This window comes from Sturnira hondurensis, unplaced genomic scaffold (assembly GCF_014824575.4).
Source record: "Sturnira hondurensis isolate 20B ecotype Veracruz unplaced genomic scaffold, ASM1482457v3 Scaffold0018725, whole genome shotgun sequence".
Lineage (NCBI taxonomy): Eukaryota > Metazoa > Chordata > Mammalia > Chiroptera > Phyllostomidae > Sturnira > Sturnira hondurensis.
This window is the reverse complement of record NW_028091356.1, coordinates 383,794-406,277: the sequence shown is the minus strand read 5'-3', so window position 1 is coordinate 406,277 and position 22,484 is coordinate 383,794. Positions and strand designations below refer to the sequence as shown.

The window sequence follows — 22,484 nt, the reverse complement described above, 5'->3', positions numbered from 1 at the left end:
TCACCCCTGTGGCGGCGCTGTACCCCCTCACCTGCAGTGGACCACCATGGGCCCTGCATCTAGTGGGTTGCAGGCCTTGACCCGCCGCAGGAAGGCCAGGATGGGGGTTGGGTACTCGGGGACTCCGTGGTCTGGCCAGGCCATGAACTGGAACTGACGGAGCTCCCGCTTCTCACTGGAGCCGCTCTGGAGAGAACGGTGGGGAGACGGTGTGACTGGGAGATGGCGCGCCACAGGCTCAGGGCAGAGTAACCCAGGGCTGGACACTGCAGCACACTTCCACACCTCCGAGTCCCTGACCTCCAACCCCAGTTCCCGCTTGCCTATGCCCAGCACACCACAGTCAGACTACTGTCCTTACGGGGTCTGCGTGGGGGACAGGCACTGCAGGCCATACCTTGTGGAGTGCAAAGGTGCGCACAGTGTACGTGGCCAGCTCCACTGTGTCCAGCAGAGTCACCTGAATGAGGCCGTAGGTTTCAGTGCCACGGACTGGCCAGTACTGATCACACTTCACCTGCAAAGTGACAAGCAGGGCAGGGTGCAAGGATGTTTGGAAGTGCCCGAAGGTTCAGAGAGACAGGGGCCCCGGGACAGAGGCAGGGAGGGTGGTCTAGCCCACTAGGTTACAAGATGCCCCTGACTCTCAGCTCCACTCTGCCACCCCCTCACCAAACCACATCAGGTGCTCACGCTACGTCGCCACGCAGGCCCTGGCTGGGGGGGCTCAGGGCCGTAATTGAAATTTATTTATTCATGACCAGATCACATCAGGCACATTTTCTGCCAAATTTACCCATAACGTTTATGTGCCATTTTCAAGCTCTGTAAATTTTACGTTCCCGTCAACACTTTGCAGTGCGAAAGCAGATAACAGCAGTTCTCTCCACTAATTAACTGAGGAGCTGTGTTAGTGCCCCAGGAACACGCTGGCATCTGGGGAACACGTCAACATTCCGGGAACATGCCAGCAACCGGGGAACACATCAACATTCCCAGAAAATGAGGCATCTGGTGCGACATATTAACATCCTAGGAACCCACCAGTGTCTGGGGACGACGATGATAATACCCCAGGAAAACAGCACTTGGCCAGTCCCTCGCGGAACTTCTTTGCACAGGACAGCACGAGGTGTCCGGATTCACGCGGTGGTCGAGGCTTCCCCACCGCACCTCCCAGCAGAACCCTGCACGGTCTTACCCGGGACTTCTCCTCCAGCCGCGTCATCATGACCACGGTGGCTGTCCGCTGCTCCCACACCATCCGCCAGAAGTCGCCCATGGTTTCCGGCAGTGGGCCCTGTGTGGCGATGTAGGCGTTCTGCTTGCGGTAGCCATCGATGTAGTTGGCGTTGATGTAGTCGCTGCCTGGGACACCTATGGATGGGGAGGGACACGGGAGAGCATTATTCCAAGGCCCCCATCCCCACCCACCGCACCTCGGTGCATCCCCAGGACTTGAGGGCCTCTTCTGCAGGGTGGACTGTCATCCCAGCCAGCAAGGAGGAGAGCAGGGGATGGGAGGGGGCCCGCCCTTGGCTCACCATCGATGGAGGTAAGGATGACACGAGAGTGGTCGTAGGCAATGACATTTGCGTAGCGGTTCTTGGGCTTGTTTACCTCCAGGTTTGAATTCTCCCACGTGAACTGCTGTCCAGGGTCAATGGACTACAGAGAATGGAGGAGGCAGGTGGAAAGGGTGAACACAGAGGTCTGCCTCTTGCCCCCGAGGGGGTCCTAGCCTTCCAGGTGGCACCCACATCCTATCTTCACTCCTAGGACACAGCCAGCCCCTCTAGTCCGAGGCTCTCATGAAGAGTGAGCTCTGGTTCCCCCAACCATGAAGTTCTGGGGATGCCACACCACTTACGGCTATGGTACCTAATTCCCTTTCCTGTAGTGATTGGGAGTGAGCTGAGTGCAGGGGGAAGTCCCTCGGGCCCTGCACCCAAGTACTGAAATGAGTGCAGAACGAGAGGAAGCAACAGCAGCCCACTATGCCAAGCCCACCGCTGCCTAGGGCCCTGGACACCCACGCACAGCCTTGTCTGGTTCTCCTCCTACCTCTCTGGCTGGTTCTCTTCGGACCCCTCCCCTCCCACCCATTCTATAGGCAGGGCACAGTGCTCTTCCAGGGTTCATTCCCCAGCCCTCTTCGACCTCTACAACCTTTCCTAGGCGACCTCATCCTGTCGCAGGATCTTGCATTCGTGTGCTGGAGCTGCCCATAACCCAGCCTGCAGCCTCCAGTCCAAACAGCCAGCAGCCTCTTTGCACGATAAACAATCCTTACACAATGTACATCTAATGGCCAATTTCCTGCTTAGTGACTTCCACGGCTCCTCATTGCCTCACCTCAGAGATAATAACAACAGCTCAATCTTCTCTAGAACTTACTGCATGCTTGGCACTGCTCTAAGCACTTTGCACGGATTCCCTCATCTAAACCTCCTATGAAGCAGGTTCTATTATTGTCTTCCTTTTACAGATGGATTCAATCCAGTTCTCGGCACAGCACACGGTGTCCTGCATGTTTTGGCACCAGCCTGCTGCTCTCCTCGGGACAGCGTGCACTGCCTTCGTGAGCCCGCCCAGCACGCCCCGCCCCTCGGCCCACCTTCTCCGCACGTCTGTCACATTCACTATTAAGCCATATTGTTCTACTCCACGTTGATTATCTGTCTGCACTCACTTCACCACAGACTGAGCTCCCTGAGGCCATCTGTCTCCTTATCCCCTGCACAGAGATGGCGCATGGCAGGTGCTTGACAATGAGTGATGAGTGACTGACTGACCATTAAAGGTAACAGAACTATGGGATCCTAGCTGAGGGAAAGCCCACGGCAGGCCAGGGTAGCCAGAGAAGACTTCCTGGAGAAGGAGGGTCTTATAAGAAAAGCCCAGACTGAAAGACAAAAGTGGACAGAAGGTGGACAGGGGAACCCTGGGCTTGGGCAGGTAGCACAGAGCCTCACTGGGAGGAAGGGCAGGCGTGGGACATGGCACTTAGTGTGCACGGGCTGAAGACCACAGAAGGCCTTCCTGGTCAGCTGACGAACTGAAGGCAGGGAGCCCAACTCCCTGGAATTCTTAGCCTCAAAGCGGGGCCTTACGCAAAGCAGGGCCTGGGGGGTGATCTGCGGGTAGAGATGGCACGCTTTCCTCGTGGCAGACACCTTCACCAACCTGCCTGCCAAGCTCAATGTCCTCTGCAGAAACCCGGCCCACAGCCCTTGGAACCTGCCTGCCCACAGTCTGTGGAAGGGGAGCCTCAGTGCCCTGGATATCACACACACAACCTGGACATCTGACCAGACAGGAGCAAACTGCCAGGCTGGGCTGAGCCAGCCTTTCCCTTAGCCCTTCACCCCTCACTGATCTAGGGTTAATCCCGTGTGAGGTTTAGGCCCGAAGTAGAGGGAACAGCGGGACCGAGCCACAAGGACAGCTCCTTCTGTGCTCCTCAGAGGAGGCAAGGCTCTCCTCTACCTCCTTCCCAGGCAAAGCGCCTCCCAGCTGAGCAACTTGGAAGCCCTCAGACCCCACGCCCAGGGAACAGTGCTCTGACATCTGAGTCCCCAGCAGAGAGGAGTCAAGGTCAGAGTAAAGCAAGTGTGTGGAGGGCCCTGCAAGGGAGGGTTCCTGCAGCCTGAGCCGAGTCCCGCGACTCCCCGTGCAGCCCTGACAGCATGTGAGCACTTGCCGGTGCAGGGTGCAGGTGGGGCTCGGTGTCAGGCAGGCCTGGGTGTGAATCCTACCTCCGCTTCTCATCAGCTGTTTGACCCTGGGCAAGCCACCGCCCCTTCTCTGAGCCTCAGCTTCCTCATCTCTAAGACGGAATAATCCCAATACCCACTGCACAGGGTTGTGGAAAGGACTGAATGCAAAGATGTATGCAAAGTGCTTAACCTGGTGCTGGCTCACAGTGAGCTCTTGATAAACGCCAACCATTGTTATTGACACGTGTGTGGATGTGTGTGTGCGTGTGACCTACTACCAGCCTTGGTGAGCACCTGGGCAGGTGTCTGAGTGTCCAGGCCCAAGGAACTGGGAGGGCCTCAGCCAGGCTCAGCACTGGAGTGGCTGAGTTCCCAACTTGCCACTGCTGACCCCTCCGATGTGTGCTCTGGGGAAGCCCTTGACCCACAGCTGGGACTTGAGACAGAACAGACGCTGGCATGGGGTAGGCCTGGGCCACACACCTGGCCGGGGGTGGGGACGTCTCACCTCATACTCCTGGGAGAACTTGAGGCCATCATTGGCTTTGAGGCGCTCAATGTTGTCCGCTAGGTCAGTGATGGGGATGGGCGGGTGATCTCGCATACCTGGGGGGCACACACAGAGTAAGTTAGCATGAAGCCCGAGTGAGGTGGTGGAGATAGCCCCAACGCATGTATGTGCACATGTGAACATGTGTGACCATGGAGCACGTGGCACTGGTGGCATGGAGACAGTGGCACATGCGGCGTAGCAGGGATGGTGGAGCACACAGTGGCTGGAGAGGGGAGAGGACGGGGGGGGGTGTGTGTGCCGTGAGCACATGTGATCATGTCAGTGGTAGGCAGCGCTGAGTGGGGGCACCAGGGCCCCACCTGGTGGGCTTCATCCCTCCCAGTCTGGGCTGGAGCCCAGGTCAGGGGCAGCTGACAGGATGGGGCTGTGGGCTTCCTCAGCCTGCACCCCGACCCCAGGGGGTCTGCCTGTGGACAGCCCTCCTGCCCCTCACTGGCGCCAATCACCGTGGGAGACTCCAGGACATCACTGGATGGAGTGAACACGAAGTACAGAGACGCGGAAGAGTGATGGAGAAGGACTTGGAGACAGAAGCAGAGGTGAGGGGGGAGATGTGGAGACAGAAGAGACACCCAGAAAGGTGTCAGACTGAGGCTGGAGGCCAGAGAGGCAGAGAGACTGGACCAGGCCAGTGAGAGGGAGAACAAAGCTGGAGGAAGCAAGTAGGAGAGGAGGAGGACGGAGAAGGGGAAAGACGGGGCAGCAGGAAGGGGAAGGAAGAGAGGAAAGAGAATCAGAGGAGAAAGCAGTGATGGGGGCGAGAAAAAGTGGAGGAAACACACAGAAGCCAGAGTAGGCCCCAGACATGGGAACTTGGAAAACTAACTTGAGATATTCGGGCAACTGGGGACACTGGAACCTGCAGGGAAAAACAACAAAACAAAAAACAAAAACAAAGAAAACAGCAGGGCAAGAGAAGAAATCCCGTTAACCTTCTCTGGTTACATCATAGTGGAACACATGGAGGCAGGGGGTGGGGGGTGGGCAGGGTGCAGGGTGGGGAAGGGGCTGAGAGGGCTTGGGAGGGGCAGGGGGCAGTGAGCCAAATCCCAACACAGGCCTCCTCCTGCCTCCAGTGGGGCATAGACCGCTTTCCCACCCAGAGCTGGGCACTCCCAGCTCCCGGGGGCCCGGGAGGCCTCTTTTTATAACCATATTCTTGCTCCAAACCAACTCTTGTCCCCTGAGGTACCAAAATTAGACTTTAGCTATTTTCAGATAATTTGGCAAAAGCGAACTGTGCTTTTGTATAGAGAAATGAGGCACATGTGGCAAGAAACGGAAGGGTCAGTCTGCCCGAGAACATGCAGACGATGACGGATCACTCCTGTAGCTTTTCTGAACGGTCGAAAAACTTTCAGAATAAAAATTAAACAATAAGAGGAAAAAATGCAAAGACCCTGAGCTGTGGAGCATGCCGCCACCCCCACTGCACCCACCATTGTTCCTGTTTTTACTGTTTTTCTCCATCACCATTTATCCCTCTGATAAGCACTCCCCCCATGTCCCTTGTTCCTCTAGTGTCCCCGGTTCACCCACCACTGCCTGCGTCCACAGGGGCACCTCTCCCAGCCACCAGCCTCAGTTCCTTGATCTCCAGATTTCTGGTGACACTCACCATGCTCCCCCGCCTCCACCACCTGACCTGGGCTACAGCATCCAGTCCTCCTGGCCCCTGCATTTGGCCTTGAACACCACTGTGGACCTCTTTTTCTTCCCTCCTCTTTCCCTCTGGCTCCTGCAGTCACGGGAGTCCAGGATCTGTCCCCTGGGCACTCAGGCTGCTCAGCAATCCTCCCGGGCATAGCATGCACATTCCCAGGCCATGACCGATCTCATGACCCCTTCCCTCTCATCCTGGAGAAAACAGGCCCAGCGCTGAGAACTCCAGCAGCGTGTCCCCTTACGCCACCTCACCTGCATCCCGTTCCCTCCTGGCCGGGAGCTCAAAGGCACCCCCAACACGCCTTTCCCAGGCTAACTCATACCCCACACCCGGGGCTTGAATCCCGAGTCACAGATGCTCACTCAAATGACCAATGTCCATAAACAATGCCATGTGGGAAAGAAGAAAAGTCCTTTTTGGATCTCATACCCCTCTCTTCCCTTGCCCTGTTCCTGCCCCTCCTGTCCATCGCACTTGGCCTCTGAAAGGGTTTCTCTACTTGCTCCTTCCCTGTTCACTGCTTCTCAAGGCACCGAAACGATTCTGCCCTCGGGACTTGGCTGCGATGCTTTCTCCAAGGTGCCTAATGCCGAAGCCGATGCCCCCGCCCCGCACTCCCCCCCACCCTGGGTCTCCAGCCACTATACATCACCAAATCCCCTCTGGCACAGCCTTCCCTGCCCCGGCTTCCGGGACTGTAACCTCCTTCGCTACTCTTCATCCATCCTTCCTTAGTGTTCCACCTCCTTCCCTGGCTGCTCTCTCCATCCCTCTCTTCTCCTGGCCTTCTCCTGGGCCGCCCATCCACTCTACTTTGACCATCTCACACTCCTCGGCACCTCCCACGCCTGTGGTTTCGGCCAGAATGTCAGAGCGAAGGTCCGGACTCGCAGATTTGGCTGCCGTCCAGAACTCCCGCTCCTACCCCACTACAGGCCCGCAGCGAAGAGCCATCCTTGCATGGCCCCCGGCTTCACCCCCATGTTCAGCCAGTCCAGGCCCTGCTGCACTGCCTCCTTCATGCTTCTCCGAGCCTGCCTTTCCTTCAGCCCCATTGCCACCTCCGAAAATCCAGGCCTCAGCACCTTTCACTTACTTGGTGGCCTTCTAAACAGCCTCCCTTCCCCAATTTCTTCCCCCTTCAACCTGTTTTCCGTGCAGCAGACAGAGGTATTTTTAAAGCAGTTCTGACCCCGGTGTTCGCCTGGTGAGCCTCCCGAGCCTCCCTGGTCCCCTCGAGGGGAAGCCCAAACCCCTGAGCCTGCTGCTCAGGTTCCTCTGTGACTGGACCTCTGCCTAACTCTGCAGCCTCGTCTCTAGGCTCTCAACATCCCCAGCCCCAGTGCGGCAGAACACTCAGTGCCTCTGAGCTGCGCCTGTGCACACTAGTTCCACTGACGAGAGCTTCCTCCCACCTCCGCCTTGCTTGATTAATGTCCATATGGCTTGGCATCCCCTCTCCGAGGAGGTTTCCTGGCCCTCCAGGGCCCCAGCATCCTGGAGCTTTGGTTCCTCAGATACCCAGGTTGCAACAGCCTGCCAGGTTTGCCTGGTCCTCTCTCTCTCAAGACGTGTGCCCTCAGAACTCAGTCACCACACTGGCAGGGAGCCCAGGCCACAGGGAGAGGCTTCACGTGGCTGTGATAGCTGACAACCCCAGGTGGGCGTGGAGCTGATTCTAGCATCAACCACCAGACATGTGAATGAATGAATGAGTCTTCAGAATTCAGGGATCAGCAAACTTTGCTATGAAAGGCCAGACAGTAAATATTTCTGGCTTTGTGGACATAATGTATTTACCACATCTACTTAATTCTGCCTTTGCAGTGGGAAAGTAGCCATGGACAATGCATAAATGAATGGGCACAGCTGTGTTCCAATAAAACTATCCGCAAAAACAGGAGGTTGGCCACGGACCATTGTCTGCTGACCCCTGCTTTAAACGATTCCAGCTCCCAGACTTCAAGTCTTCCAGGGGAGGGCCCAGACACCCCAGAACAGAGACAAGCTGTGCAGGCCACTATGCTCCTGTCTGCCTTCCTGACTCACAAAATCTGCGAGGGATGATACATAATTACTGTTGTTTTCAGCCATTAAGTTTCAGGGTGATTTGACACGTAGGAATAACGAGCTCCTGCACACACAAGCCTGTGTGCATGTTAGTGCACTCCTTCACGCCGCTGTCAGGTGTCTGTGTCACAGGCATCCAACAAGACCCTGCCGTGTGCACAAGATCAGGGACGATGGATGGACGAGACATGGCTCCTGGCTCCCCAGAGCTGGGACTGTCATTGAGGCACTTTTAGCCCAGGGGGGGGAGGTGTTGCGACAAAGGAAGCAGAGAGATTCTGGGAGCTGAGGGGAGCCTGCCCCAGGCCTGTGTGCGGTCTGGGGCGGTCTGGGAGGTATCACCCAGGGAGAGGTCTCAGCCGTGTCTGCTGGGGCATAGGGAGGGAACGGCACTTTGGGTGGAAGGAACAACCAGAGAGTCTCGTGAGAGCAGCTGGGAAAGGAAAAGCAGACACCAGGCCTGTGCAGGGTCCCCCATGCTCTCACGGGAAAGCTGGGGCCAGCCTCCAGGACGGGTCCCACAGGTGTCTGATGTGGCACTTTCCACCAGCACATTTCTCTTCTATGAGAAGGGGCTGGAGCGCCGGTGCATGGCGGGGAGGTGGGCTGTGTGAGGGTCCTTGGCCTACGTTCGGACAGACCAAAGACAAGGCAGGGCCTAAGCAGCCTGGCCTCCCCTGACAGGCTGCTGGGCCCAGGAGGGCCGGTCCAGCTATGATCTGGGGCTCCTCAGTCACTGCAACCAAGTGGATGATACAGGAAAGAGGGCAAAAAGGAGGAGCAGGAACAGGGTGTGAGGCCAGGGTCCTTCAGCGGAGACCCCAGGGACCTGTGGGCACGGGCTGGGGCAGGCAGGCTGGAGGAGCTGCCCTACCTGGGGTCTGGTAGTTGAGCCTCCGCATCTCAACGGGGTCTGAGGAGTGGGCCAGCAAAGAGTCCTTCAGCCCAATCGACTGCTCATCCTTGGAGGATGGGGAGTGGGTCCTTTTCCTGAAGAGGCAGAAGGGCATTCGGTAAGAACCTGAGGCCCAGGCAGAGGGCCGAGATGCATGGTGTGGTGTCCACGGCTCTGTACCCCATACTGCCCAGCCCCAGCCCCTCCTAGGGTCTCTGAGCGCAGGGGGGCCAGGGGCAGAGCAGCCTCAACACGGAGAACACAGGGTGGGGGTGGGGAGAGGACAGGGAGAGGTACAGCAAGGGAGAAGGCGTGGTGGAGGCTGGTGGCTCCTTCCAACAGAGGGCAGGTCACTGCTGGGCAGTGGCTGCTGGCCCCGAGGCAGTCATAGCTGAGACAGGAGCCACCAGGAATAAACATGCAAATGACACGTAAGATACGCAAACATCACAGGGCACCAGGCCCCAGCTGACTCTTAGTATTAGGATAGATGCCCAGGGCAGCAGGGACCGGACAAGGAAAGCGTCACCCTAGCCAGACAGAGTCCTCCCTCAATGGCTTCAGCTCCCCTGATTACAAGGACAGGGTCAGAGACAGACTATGGCTCGAGCTGCCGACAAGCACCCAGGGGCTGCTGCTGCTCAGCAGAGATGGGTATGAGGGGTGAAGGTGAGGGTGGGGTGGGGGGTGTGCGGGAGAGAAGACCTCGTGTGAGTTTGCACGAGTGCGTAGCGCACACACTTCCCCACTGCCCTACAGGCAGCGCTCTCTGCACCCATGCAAGACTCTGTCTCCTGTAGCACTTAGGTGACTCAGAACAGGGAGCCTGGTGAAGGCTCTGGGGAGCTCAGAGCCAGTCTGCGCACACAGGGGGAGCATCGGAAGTCTGTGCTATGCCTGCGCCCTGGAGAAAGGGCATTCCTTGTGCAGGGTGCTAGTGGAGAGAGGGTCAGCGCCTACCCCAGGGCCTGCCGAGCTGATTGGTCAGCAGCCACAGGCCAGGAGGCTTCCGGTCAAAGCACCACCCCTCCCTGCTGGGCCCGCCATGTGCAGAGGGATAAGAAGTGACGGGGGAGGCGTGTGAAGAGAGAAGGAATGACTCCTACCTTTCTTGTTTACTAGGTCCCGAAAGATAGGCAAGGACAGAAGAAAGAATGGTCACCGTTTCTGCCAAGAACTCAGGGCCTCTCACGACATGGGGGACACTGTGGGACCTGTGTATGGCACCTACTTGGCACGCACAGGGAGGGGGCTGCCTCTCCTGATGGACACCAAGACCCAGATGGGAGTGGAAAGGAGGATAAGTGGGTGAGGGGAACGATCCTCCAGTCCCCACCCACAGGTGTCCATGCCCTGGACCAGGACAGCCCATTCTTCCTATTCACCCTGGAAGGAAGGAGCCGACTCCTTAGGAAGGAAGCAATGGGTCCAGGTCAGGGACAAGGGACAGGGGAGAAATGGGGCACAGAGCACAGGATCGCATATGTGAAGACATGTTCAGACACACAGCCCAACATTCATTCACTGACAAGCACTCACCCATACGTCTGTGGGTTTAGCCTCGTGCTAAGTGCTGGAAATGCAGGCCCAGTGATGTGCCCAACAAGGCTGGGACAGATGGGGACCTTGTGGGGAAAGGTGGGGGCCCAGAAGAGCCTCGTAGGCCTGGAGGGGAGCCTTGAAGGATGAGATGGCGGTTGCCAGGTGGGCGGGGAGCAGGACAGCTGCAGAGCAGAGGGGACACAGTTTGAACTGGCAGGGCAACTGCATTAGTTCAGTGTGACAATGTCAGGAGTGGTAGCAGGGGCCAGACTAGAGAGGTGTTTGACTGCCAGGTGACAGAGGTCAGGGTTGATCCTGGGAGCCACTAAAAAGACTCAAACTGAAGTGACACATTTAAGTCTTTAGTAATACCTTTCAGGCTGCAAGATTCATGGGCAGAAAGAGGAAACTCCGAGAGCAAGTGGCTGCAACTACCTGAGAGAGAAGACTGAGGCGTGCTGTGTGCCAGGTCCCCAGCTGCCTGCTCCTGCATTACCTTGTGGGGAGCCCACCGGGACTCCCCGGGACAGGAGGAAGAACAAACCCATAGGCTTTCAGGAGAGGACTCATAGCAGGCAGTGGAGCCAGAGGAAGAGGAGGGTGGAGGGTGACACTCAGGTTCGACTGGTAATTGGAGGGATAGGAGGAGGGTTTGGGAGAAGGTTCAAGATGCACCGAGTACAGGACAGCTGAGAACGCTGCGGTCACATGGCAAGCACTTGATCAACACCCGCCAAGCAAACATCTGTGGGCACGTGGGCCTGGCCTCCTGAGGCCCGAGCAGGAGAGCCGGGCTGAGGAGTCATCCAGGACAGGCAGCACAGGAAGTGCTGAAGGCAGGAGACAGGGGAGGGCAGTGTCTTGAAGGTGAGAGACAGATATACTCACATCCACCAACACAGACCAACAGACAGACACGCCCACAGATGCACATGAGCCAGCCCTCTGTGAGGCCAAGGCTTCTTGTCACACCCACACAATATGCGCATGTGCACACACACCGCTTTTGCTCTTCCTGGCTCCCCACCAAGCCCAGACCAGGGTGCAGGCCGGCGTGGTTGCTCTGGGCCTGGATGCACCACGCCTAGGCAGTGCCTGAGAAACCAGGGGCAGGTGGCTGTCCCCTGGTGTCCTGAGCACAATGCTCACCTCTTGAACAGGAGGATGGCGATGACAATGAGAATGATGAGGATGACCGCCAGGACAGGGCCTGTCACCCACAGCATCTCAGGCTCCTCCTGCTGCTGTGCCGGTGCCACCTGGACCACAATCTCATCGGAGTAGGGGCTGGCGGCATAGCGCTTCTGTGGCTGAGGAGTAGCACGGCCAAGTGAGCTCAGCGTGAGATCTCCCACCCTGTGCCCACCCAACCCAGAGAATGGACTTGGGGGCTGGGCTATGATGGCTAGGTGGGAGCGGTCTCCCATACCCAACAGCCCAGTCGGCTGAGTGGGTCCCTAGCGCAGCTTATGTCTGACTTTCTCGTTCCCAGGGGCTGGTGTCTTGAGATCCCTTGTGCAGACCTGGGGTCTCTGGGGCTGCCCCAAGCCTGGGATCTCAGGGTGTTGGAGCCTGGCCTGGGGTCTCGGGATGCTGAGGGCCCAGGGGGCTCAGGCAGACCTGGTCTGCAGATTCCTTCAGGGAGGCAAGCACGAAGCACTGGTAGCTCAGGTCCGGGGACAGGGGCCGGTTGTAGAAGCCCCGGTAGCTCTTCTTGTCCCCCAGGGTGAAGGTTTCAGGGAGTACGTCCACTTGAGCAGCCACGTAAGGCTTTAGCCGCTCTGTTTGTCGCCGCCGCCGGCGCTGTTCCCTGCCGCCCTGCTCGATGGCCTCCAGGAGCTGAAGGAGCAGAGTGCAGAGTCACACTGGGCCTTGGAACGCGTGTCCCTGGGCTGAGACCAGGGCTCACCTTCTGTGTAAGGTGAGGGCCCGAGCCCGGCCCTGCCTGCTTTCTTTGCAGAGAAATGCTGGACACCAGACACAGCAATGCCACTCCTTCCCGCCAACCTGGTGAGATGATGCCCTCTGGTAACCTGCCTCTCTGCCTAACCAGAATAGACCGGTTCACCACTCAGAAGAGGATGGGAATTCCAAACATCCTGGGGGCTCCTCTCTGGTCCCACTGAGGTCTTTAAACCTTCAGAAGCCTCTCAAGTCTACAGACTTGAGGTTTTCCAGACCCTCAGAGATGTCTCTATTTTTTCCCACCCCAGGAAGTCCTTCTCCCCTAGCAGTGGCCTGGCTGCTAAAAAAAGTGTCCAGAGCGATTCCAATTTGGAGGAGTCCTGGGGGCTACAACCAGCCACTGCCACGGGGCTGTCCAGTAAGAACTGCCCTGGCCCGTCTCTGCACCTCGTCCAGCTCCAGCTCCTCGGGTGTGCTCCACCGCGGCGTCAGCATGCTCCCACCCACTCGGTCAACGGGCACAACCACGATGTAGAACCATCTGGGCAGGCAGAGCAGGAAATAGGACTGTCACCGCCCGTGCTCATGTCACTAGCCCTGCCCTACTCCCCAGGGCCTTGCCTGCACACCTGATGAGAGAGGGGTCCTGCACGTGGGGCATGGAAAGAGTGAAGCGGCCATCCTCCATGTAGGCAGAGGCAGGCAGTGGCTTGTGGGGCAGGAGGTCGGGGGCCGTGCGGATGGACACAAGGTGCTGCAGGCCCCCGGCACTGCTGCCCCGGTTCATCAGCACGAACGAGTACTGTGTGTCCGGCTGCAGGTCTGCGATCAGCTTCCGCATCGAGTGCCCATCCACCTCCACACTCTGCCCGTTGTACAGGATCTGTGGGGAGAGGGGCCCCATCGTGAGCTCACAGGGCAGAGCTCACACGCGCACGCCTGACCAGGATCCCGTGTCACAAACACACACAATGGGACGTGGCTGCGGCAGTCCCGCACGCGGGCTGGGCTGGCCATGGCCACCACCCACCTTGAAGGGTACAGCCGACTTGTAGGAGTCAGGAACCTCCCAGCTGAGCAGCACAGACGTCTTCATTGCCGCCGCCACATGGAAGTTTTTGGCAAACACTGTGGAACATAAGGAGGAAGTCAGTGCTGCCTGTGTGGGTGGGTAAGCAGGCCTGAGAGGCCCCCCACTAGGAAGACAGACACTTGTTGGGGTGCCAGGGTTAGGAGTGGCTGCGGAGAAGCAGGCACCCCACTCCCAGCTGGCTTCCAATCACACAATTCAGCTCCCAGCCCCAGCTCTTCCACACAGTGAGGACCTAGCCAGCAGATGCTGCAGCACCCGTGCCCTCCACAAGTGCTTGCTTTAAAGCTGGGGCTCACAGGCACCTGGGCAGAGCGGCCACAGGTGAGTGGACCTGGTCACGAGAAGCACGTGGCCGAGCACCAGAGCAGTGGAGCACGTTCATTAAGAGGTTGGTGGGTCACGGCCCCAAGAGATCAGTGTCACGTACCCAAGAATGGTGATACAGTCAAAAAAGCTCAGTGGGTCAAGGTCACAAGAGATTGGAAAGTCACACAGCAGAGGTCAGTAGGTCAAGACAGCAGAGGTCGGGGGTCACACACCGAGAATGTGGCGCCCGTTCACTAGAGGTTAGTGGTCATGGTCATGAGAGACCGGAGGGTCACAGAGCAGAGGCTGGTGGATCAGTCGCCAGAAGTCAGTGGGAGCAGCAGAGTTCCCCGGGCGCAGCTACGTGGCCGCGGCACACACCTTGATCCACAGGCATGGTCCGGGACTGGATGCTGGGGCTGAGCGGGCCAGCGCCTTTGCTGGTCCACGCGCGGACCTTGATGTCGTAAGTGGTGTCCGGCTTGAGGCCGGAGAGAGTAAGGCGGGTGTCGGCAGTGGTGTCCCGCAGCTCCTGCTGGCTGTTGATGTCGCGGTAGACTACGGTGTAGTTGGTGATGCGCCCGTTGCGTTCCGCCAGCACTGGGGGGTCCCAGGTCAGTTCCGTGGTAGAGGTCGTCAGCCCCACCACATTCAGGTTTTGTGGGAAGCCGCTGGGCACTCCCTCGGGGGTCGTGATCTCCTTCTTGAACTCCTCACCTAGGCCAGCCCGGTTCTTGGCGGCAAGCCGGAAGATATAGGTGGCCCCCTTGTGCAGGCCGGTGACTGTAAAGTGTTGGTCCTCCTTGCCAAAATCTATGGTGTTGGGCCTCGCCTCGTCAGCCCGCTGGTACTGCAGCCGGTAGCCTAGCAGCTCGCCAGGCAGCTCCTTGGGGGGATGCCACTGGAGCAGCGCGGTGTTCATGGCGGTGGGGCTGACCATCATGGTGGGCCGGCCTGGGACTGAACAACCACGCACTGGGCTCTGGCACAGCCCTCCTCCCCGACCCCCCCTTGGTTCCGTTCATACCCCTCGCTCACCTGCCCCTGTCGTCGTGACAATCTTGGGCTTGCTCCGGGCACCGTCGCCTTTGGTGGTGTAGGCGGCGACCGTGACAGAGTAGGTGGTCTCCGGGGTCAAGCCACTGATGGTGGTTTCCTAAGGAAGAGGGAGGAGCCTGTTCCTACCACAGGAGAGCAAGGAGAAGCCAGACTGGGCCACCACCTCAGGGGCCTAGCCAGTGGGGCATCCCCAGGGCACACGGGGCCAGAGGTCAGGCAGGTAAGACATGCGCCCAGGAGGACCCGGCTGATCCCTGGAGCCGCACGCCTGGGGCAGACAGCTCGTTCTTCCTTTCAGATAAGAACAAAAGGCCACACTATTCCTTCCCTCCACTGTGCAGTGACTGACACCTTGTGAGGTCTGTACACACACGACACACAGGGCATAGGGCCACGCACGCACACCTGGAGCATCTTGCATGGCTCTTGGCACACACATTCTGTAGCCCACAGCCCTTCTTGAATAAGCAGGTGGAAGGCCACCTGCAGGTACAAACACATGCCCATGCACGCCCACAGAGCAAGGCAGAGGCATGGTCCAGAGTGCTACCCTGTAGGATCGAGTCAGAACCCCACCTGAACCCCATCGAGGCACTAGCTCCGTGAATACCTTATGCCCTGAGATACCTCCTGAGACAGGGAGAAGAGACAGGGACAGGAAATGCCACCCTGGGGAACACACTTCCCCATCCTCCCAGTGATGCCTGAAAGTCCCCTTGCCTTGGCAAGCCCTGCCCATACGCCCATGTCCAGCCAAGGCATCATTTCCAGACATGCTGAGAAACCATGGGAGGCTAAACGACATCACACAGAGGGAAGAGTGGGAAGAAAGGAGGGTCCACCGTGCAGTGGGAACAGAGCTGTTACCACCAGCCCTGGTGTCCCTCCAGCTCAGCCTGGGGTGGGCCACTGCAGCCACCACGAACCCCTCACAGGCCCCCTCCTACCCCAGCTGGAGGGTGTCCCAGGGCTGGGACTCCAGAATGCACCAACGCCAGAACCCAGCTCTCCAGACTACCCCCCAGCCTGGGCGCAGAGCAGGTGATTTTTCATTCCAGGGGTCAATAAGGCCTAACAATCAGGATCGGATTTAACTCCATCCCTGTCTGGACAGAGCCGGGGCCAGGCCCTGGTCAATCATGAACATTAGCCTGAAATTGCTGCTCAATAGGCTAGAAGTAAGGATTAGAGGAAATGCCAATCGCTGCTCAGCTCGGCGCTCCCATCTAAACGCCTATTTTCTCCAGATGCGGCTGGTGCCCTGTGGATCTTGGTAGCTCAGGCTGGGAGGAAAGGCAGGGGAAGGGGAGGGGCCCATGAGCCCAGCTTGACCCAGGTCTTGCCCACACACGCACACCTGTTACTTACATAGTCCTCGGATTCCTCTGGCTGCCACTGACCGCGGAGAGGGAGAGAAAGGGAGACAGGATGTGAAAGACTCAGGCTGGAGAGTGCCTGGCCCACGGAGCACAGATGGAGGACGAGGGCCTGGGAAGTGCCCAAGAGGTGGCAACCCACAACCACTCCCCTGGTATGATCCCAGCCCCTGCCTCATGAGCCCGTTAGTGTGCTGCAGGGCTGAGGAGGGGAGAGCTCCTGGCTACTGAGGGATCAGAGTGTACCACCCGAAGGTGCGTTGCAGGCCAGGCCAGGCCAGCAGACATGGGGATGGCAGGACCGCTCAGGCAGAAGGGAGGGAACACACCAAGAGATGAGCCGGGAGGATGACTGTACGACCCAGTTTGACTGGGACAGTCCTGGCCTAAGCATGTTGCCCTGCTGTGATCCCCGCGGGGATGACAGACTATACAGCCATCCGAGGCAGAGCGAATGTGCTAGGGCAACGAGACCTGCATCCGGTTGCAGGTGGAGGCCCAGGGCAGGCAGGACAGCAAGATGACAGAGCTGTGAATGGCCAACTCAAAGCCTGGGCCCTGCCCCATGGGCACAGGGGGAGCACTCAGACCCTGTTCCTTCCTGGGGGTGCCTGAGACCTTGTCATGGTAAGAAGGCATGTGCCAGGGCTGACAACTCTGCTCTTTCTCGGTGCATTCTTCTCTAGGCCACAGGGCATAGGAATGTATTAGCTAGACAGGTGGAGGGAGTGATGTCTCCATTCTGTGGCCCTGTGGCCCTGGAGGGCTGGGGACTGGCAGGTGTAGAGCACAGCATGGAGAGATGGTCCAGGACGTCTCTGAGACAGAGGTGCATGGGGTCCTTCAGCCTAACCACCCTCGTGGTGCTGCTCTGCCTCTGTCCACTGCACCCAGTTCCTCCTGCTCTGGTTGAAAGGCTTTGCCAGGAGAGCAGCACAGAATATGGGGGGAGGGCGTTCACAGGCCTCTGCTGGCCATGGCCACTTTCCAGTGTGTGGCTGGGCCCACCTCTGCCCTAGGTCCTTTGCCTGGTGGGAGAGCTGCACTGTGCAAGCCAGGCCCAGCCAGGAAGGCCTCACAGGGCACCTCTCCTGCACTGGAGGCAGAGTGAGAGAAGAAGGGAGAGACAAAGCGGGTGGAGTAGAATGCAGAGAGAGAAAGGGAAGGAATCGGAGGAGGGAAAAGGTAATGAGACAGACAAAAACAGAGTCAGTGAGACAGATGGAAACAAAGGAGAAAAAGACAGAGACCAGGAGAAAGGGACTGAAGGACACAGGGAGGTACAGTCAAAGACCAGGAGAAACAGAGACAAACCCGGGGATGTAATAGAAGGAGGCAGGTCTGGCCACACACCCATGGGGGGCACGTACCCCATGGTCCTTTCAGAATGGATGGGGGCCCTGGGCCTAGCAGATGGTGCTGCTGGGTGAAGGACAAGCTGTGGTGTCCTTCATAGACCATTCAGGGGACAGTTGGGCCCTGTGGCCAGGCTGGGGACCAGGCTCCATCTGCTCTCCTACTGGCTGAGAGCAGAATGACCCAGTCCCACGGGGGCCTCAAGGACAGGCCCTTCGTTTTCTGTTGGCTTCCCTGGAGCCTGAGCTCATGTTTAACTCCCACAACCCTCCAGGTCACGGGGTGCTGGAGGCGCAGAGGGCAGAGTCTCTCCTTCTCCTACAGCCCAGCTTTCTTCAAACCACTTGGGACCAGAAGGGGGCACCCAAAGTGGCTTCCCCAGAACCCCAAGGCTGACAGCTGTGCTGCCGGCCCCTCGGAGGGGAGGGGCCCGAGGGAGCCCATTCCCGGAATGTTTGTGGGTGGGTGTGTCAGCTGAGGCTCCAGGAGGAGCCCTCAACCTGCCCTAGGAATGCAGTCGGGCATACGCCCGCCTCCTCACCCCCTTGTTCTCTCAGCACCCGCAGACTGAGTGGGGAGAAGGCGCCCTTGTTGCAAAAAGGAATTCTGTTCAGTGGGCTGGGCCCAGAAGGAGGCACGAGGGCCCCGTTGGTGTGGGTGAGCCCACTGGTAAGCATGGCACAGGGCATGCGCTTGCACCTCCGATCCCCGCCCAGGTGGGGGAGGGTGCATGGTCCTGGGGCAAGTCTAGGCTCCTTCTCTCAGGGTAGCTCAGTGCTGCCCCCTATGGATCCCCGGAGGTCCTGATTCTAGATGGGCAGACCCTGAGAGCGCATCACACCAGGTGTCAGGACTCCTCTGCTGAAGATTTTGAGAGGGAACCTGCAGTAGTAATTACAGCCCTCTCTTCCCAGAGACTTAGCTTCTTGTCCAACCTCAGCCACCTACTTACACTGAGAAATTCTGGACCCCTCACATCAGCTCCTGGGACCCCAGGTTCTCCATGTAGACAGCAACCCAATGCTGAGGATACCCCAGGGACTTCATCCCAAGCTCATGGGCAGTCACTGACCCCCGGGACAGGGCACAGGGTGACCTGGGACCCCAGGTTCTCCATGTAGACAGCAACCCAATGCTGAGGATACCCCAGGGACTTCATCCCAAGCTCATGGGCAGTCACCGACCCCCGGGACAGAGCACAGGGTGAGATGTGAAGTTGGCTGGCAGGCCCAGCTCTTGAGAGTAATCACAAGGGGCTAAGCCGCCCTCCTCAGGGCCAGGCAGAGACCAGTACCCAGACTGGCCATTCACAGAACTTGGCAATGGCCAAGGGCCAAGCTGGGCGAGGAGACTGCCCAGAGGAGCTTTCCTGGCGCCCAGCCATGGGAGGAGCAGCTGCCCAGCTCAGCACTGTCCAGGAGGCAGACACGTCTTGAAAGCACAGCCTAACGGACGGCGAAGGTGCTCCCTCCCAACCACCAGGGAGAACTTCAGGGGGCTGAAGTCTGGGTGGGGTGACAACTGGGGCCCGTGGTGACAGAGACCTTTAGTATGTGCTGGTAGTGGAGCTGCAGAGGTGACTGCCAGGCTGGCGCTGTCACCAGGGTGGAGAGATGGGGCTGGCAGGGCCTATCCCTGGAACCTAGCCCTAACTTGGTCAGCGCCTCCCGTGCCTGACACAGCAGGATGTCTCGGTGTCAGTCCCTCTGAGGGCAGACAGCAGAGGGAGGCAAACCTGGGCTCCAAAGAGGCTGACAGTGTGTTGCCACCACCACCTTCCCACCCCACCGCCTCCCGGGGCATACCTGGGCCTCAGCCAGCATGACATCCTGGATGACGGGCGGGCCACGGGGCTCACCGTTCTCCAGCCGCACGTAGGTGACCTGGTAGCCGCGGATCTGGCCGTGCTGCTTGCTGGGGAGGGGCAGCTTCCAGGAGACGTGCACAGCAGTGGAGTTCAGCGGCTCCACCTCCACCTTCCGCGGTGGTCCGCTGGGCACTGGGGACCAGGGAGACAAGGAAGTGGGGCTTGGTGGCATGCTCCTGGCTCACTGGGCACAGCTCACGCCAGGGCCTTGCCTTGGTGACCCACTGCCCCGGGAGAGGCCCTGATACAGCTTCCTCAGGCTGCCTGTCCCTAGAGAGGAACTTAGAGGGTTCCCTCTCCCTGAGAGCAGGGAGAGCCCAGGACCTGCCAGCTCCTTGGCTCAGGGCTGCCTCACCTGGTGGGGAGCAGAGAGGCCTTTGACAACCCCAAAGTCAGTACAGCCTGCCCTGTCTGCTCCTGAGCCCCATTCTGTCCAGCCCAGGCACAAGCTTGATGATTCTGTTTTGAGTGTCTCTTGTACCAATCTTCCCGGTTCTGACCCCTCAAATCTTAGCGGGGGGCTACTTCCACTTTAGTTTTTTAAGGTTCTGGCTGCCTTGGAAAGAGCCCCGAAGGCTGGGATTTGGGCACAGGCTACCCCATAAGCTACATCTCCCCAGCCTCAGCCATTCAGCCCACACCAGGAACAGGACTCCTTCTGGGTTTGTGGGAGACAAAGGCCTTGGGCCACAAGGTGGGTGGTGTCCAGGCGGAGGGCCTCCCCTCCCTGCCCTTCCCCGTGGGTGCCGCTGCCTACCGTCCTCGTTGGTGCGCACCAGCACCGGGCTGCTCTCGGGGCCGGGGCCCACGTCCGTGTGCGCCCGCACCCACACCCGGTATTCCGTCCACTTCTCCAGGCCCACCAGGTCCCAGCTGGAGTGCTCGCGGCTGATGCCGTTCACCACCTGCCGCCGGCGGTCCTCGCCGTCCACCGCCTCGTAGGCCACCGAGTACTGGGTGATAATGCCGTTTTGGCTGTCAGCTGGTGGTGGGACCCAACTTACCCGGACTGTGGTGGAGCCCGTGCTCACACACGTCACCTTCTGGGGAGGGGCAGAAGGGGCTAGGGAAGACAAACGGGGGAGGGGGGAAGCAGGCAGATGGAGGGGGTGTTCACAGGCACGGCAAGGAGTCACAGAGGGGAACTCACCCAGGTAGGTCATTCCCCAAATGCACCATGGCCATCTCAGGGCCCCCAGGCTGGCTATAGCCATTGCTGCCAGACAGCCCTCCTGCCTCTGGACCACAGGCGTGTGTGAGCGCGAGCACACTCACACTCTCTCTCTCTCTCTCACACACACACACACACACGGTGTCTCCCACACACATATGGGGCTCTAACACAGTGCCTCACACACATATGCTGTCTCGCCCCAAACACACATGGCATCACACACACACAAGCCCAGGCCATGCCACCCCACTCCCACACCCCACACACATAGCCACGCACGGAGAACCTCTCCAGACGCTGTTCCCACAGCTCTTATCTTCTGAGGACAAGCAGCCCCATTGGCTGTCCCGGCAAAGGGATGTTCCTGGCCTATGCCTGCCTGGACCAGGTGTCTGCCTGAGCCACAGGTGACCACAGAGGCTGGAGGCCAGATGTGAAGGGGGCCAATGGCCCCTGGGGTAGTTTGGAGAAGTACCTGCTGGAGGTGCTCTCACTCACTGGGTCCCCGGGGTTATGAGGCGGGTCTGTGCTTTCCTTGTTCCCAGGGACACCTGCAGACCCTATTCCCATCCAGGACTCTGCTGCCATCACATGGGCCTCCTTGCCATGTCAAGTTCTGCCACAAGCCCTTGCCCAGGTGACTTCAGGGGCCTCTTCAGCCCACTGGCCCCAAAGTGCCCCACTGCCGAGACTTTCTCCTTCCTAGCACTGCTATGCCCAGGCCCTGGATGATGCCACTGCTGGTAACAGCCCTACTTCCCAAACCATGGCCTCCAACAGCCCCTCACAGACCTTACCTAGTGTCCCAGCCCAGCTGTGCTCAAGGCCCCAGCAAGATACCTGCTCTCCACCACCCAGAGACCTCCGACCCTTGACCTGCCACCTTACCACACCCACCAGACACTGAAGCCCTCCACCTCCACTAGCCCGAACCCCCTCACCTCCTAGTCCAGCTCCTGCCTGGTCTGCTCTTAGCTCCAAATGAATCCCCCTCTCCACCTTCTCTCAGGCAGCACTGGGACGGTAGAAAAAGCCGCCTGCTCCATCAGGGTGGCACCCTCCGAACACATGCCCCAGGGCTCGCCGGGCCCTCCGTGCTGCCTGCCAGTCTGTTTTCTGCCCACCTCACTCTGCCATGTGACAGAGTGATTCCAGCCTCCTCCATGCTTCCCAAATTTCCAGCTCCCATTGCCTCCCTTCCTCAGCACATGACCTGTCTCCTGCTTTGCAGAGAAAAATCAAAGCTTCCCAAAAGCAGCTCCCTCCATCTCTTGCTACCAAACCCACCAACAGACCTGGCATTAGCACTGATTCTTGTCTCCCCGCCGCCCAGGAGCGGGGCTGTACTCTCTGTCCCAGGCCAGTCACTCCCATCACCCATGCTCTGCCCCTTTTCCCTTCCTGAGCCTCCATGACCCTTCTTTTCCATATTTTCTACGTCACCCTATCGACTCCTTCCTTGTAGCATTTAAATATGCTTGAGATTTTCCCACCTGAAAAAACAAACCCTGTGCATCGGCATGGAGGCCCACGTGATGGCAGGATGTCAACTCCTCTCCCCCAACTAAACAGCTGACGTCTGAGCTTTCTATCCCTACTTCCTTGCCTCCCATCATGCCTTGCATCAGTCCTCATGCCACCAAAACTCTTGTCCTGGCCCATTCATTCCTCCACGTTCTGAACTCCAGCAGACACTGCGTGTTCCTCTGGCCCTGACCTCTCGCAGCAACACCTGGTCTGCTTCTTGAAACTCTCTTCTTCCGGCCTCCAATGCCCACCCTCCGTGAGACCTCCTGCCGTCTCCGGCCACCCTCCTCACGGTCCCTCACCTCGGCGCAGACCCTGGCTTCCGGCAGCGCGTCAAGCATCACCATGCGGGTGG

The 22,484-nt window shown here is 58.8% G+C and overlaps 1 protein-coding gene across 7 annotated transcripts in view; it reads right to left on the bottom strand.

The window, feature by feature from the left end:
* PTPRF (protein tyrosine phosphatase receptor type F) overlaps positions 1–22,484 on the bottom strand; it is an 81,903-nt gene that overhangs the window by 4,034 nt on the left and 55,385 nt on the right. The window contains exons 12-27 of one of the 7 annotated variants that reach the window (XM_037069646.1): positions 20,186–20,491; positions 19,367–19,560; positions 16,198–16,224; positions 14,809–14,926; positions 14,152–14,730; positions 13,402–13,499; positions 13,001–13,254; positions 12,819–12,912; positions 12,087–12,305; positions 11,616–11,776; positions 8,904–9,019; positions 4,228–4,325; positions 1,545–1,668; positions 1,202–1,377; positions 398–517; positions 32–186 (exon numbers count right to left, since the gene is read on the bottom strand). In XM_037069646.1, the coding sequence (XP_036925541.1) occupies positions 32–186; positions 398–517; positions 1,202–1,377; positions 1,545–1,668; positions 4,228–4,325; positions 8,904–9,019; positions 11,616–11,776; positions 12,087–12,305; positions 12,819–12,912; positions 13,001–13,254; positions 13,402–13,499; positions 14,152–14,730; positions 14,809–14,926; positions 16,198–16,224; positions 19,367–19,560; positions 20,186–20,491 (2,839 nt within the window). The remainder of the gene's footprint in view (positions 1–31; positions 187–397; positions 518–1,201; positions 1,378–1,544; positions 1,669–4,227; positions 4,326–8,903; positions 9,020–11,615; positions 11,777–12,086; positions 12,306–12,818; positions 12,913–13,000; positions 13,255–13,401; positions 13,500–14,151; positions 14,731–14,808; positions 14,927–16,197; positions 16,225–19,366; positions 19,561–20,185; positions 20,492–22,484) is intronic. The other 6 variants (XM_037069650.1, XM_037069647.1, XM_037069648.1 and 3 more) reach the window with 6 other exon arrangements.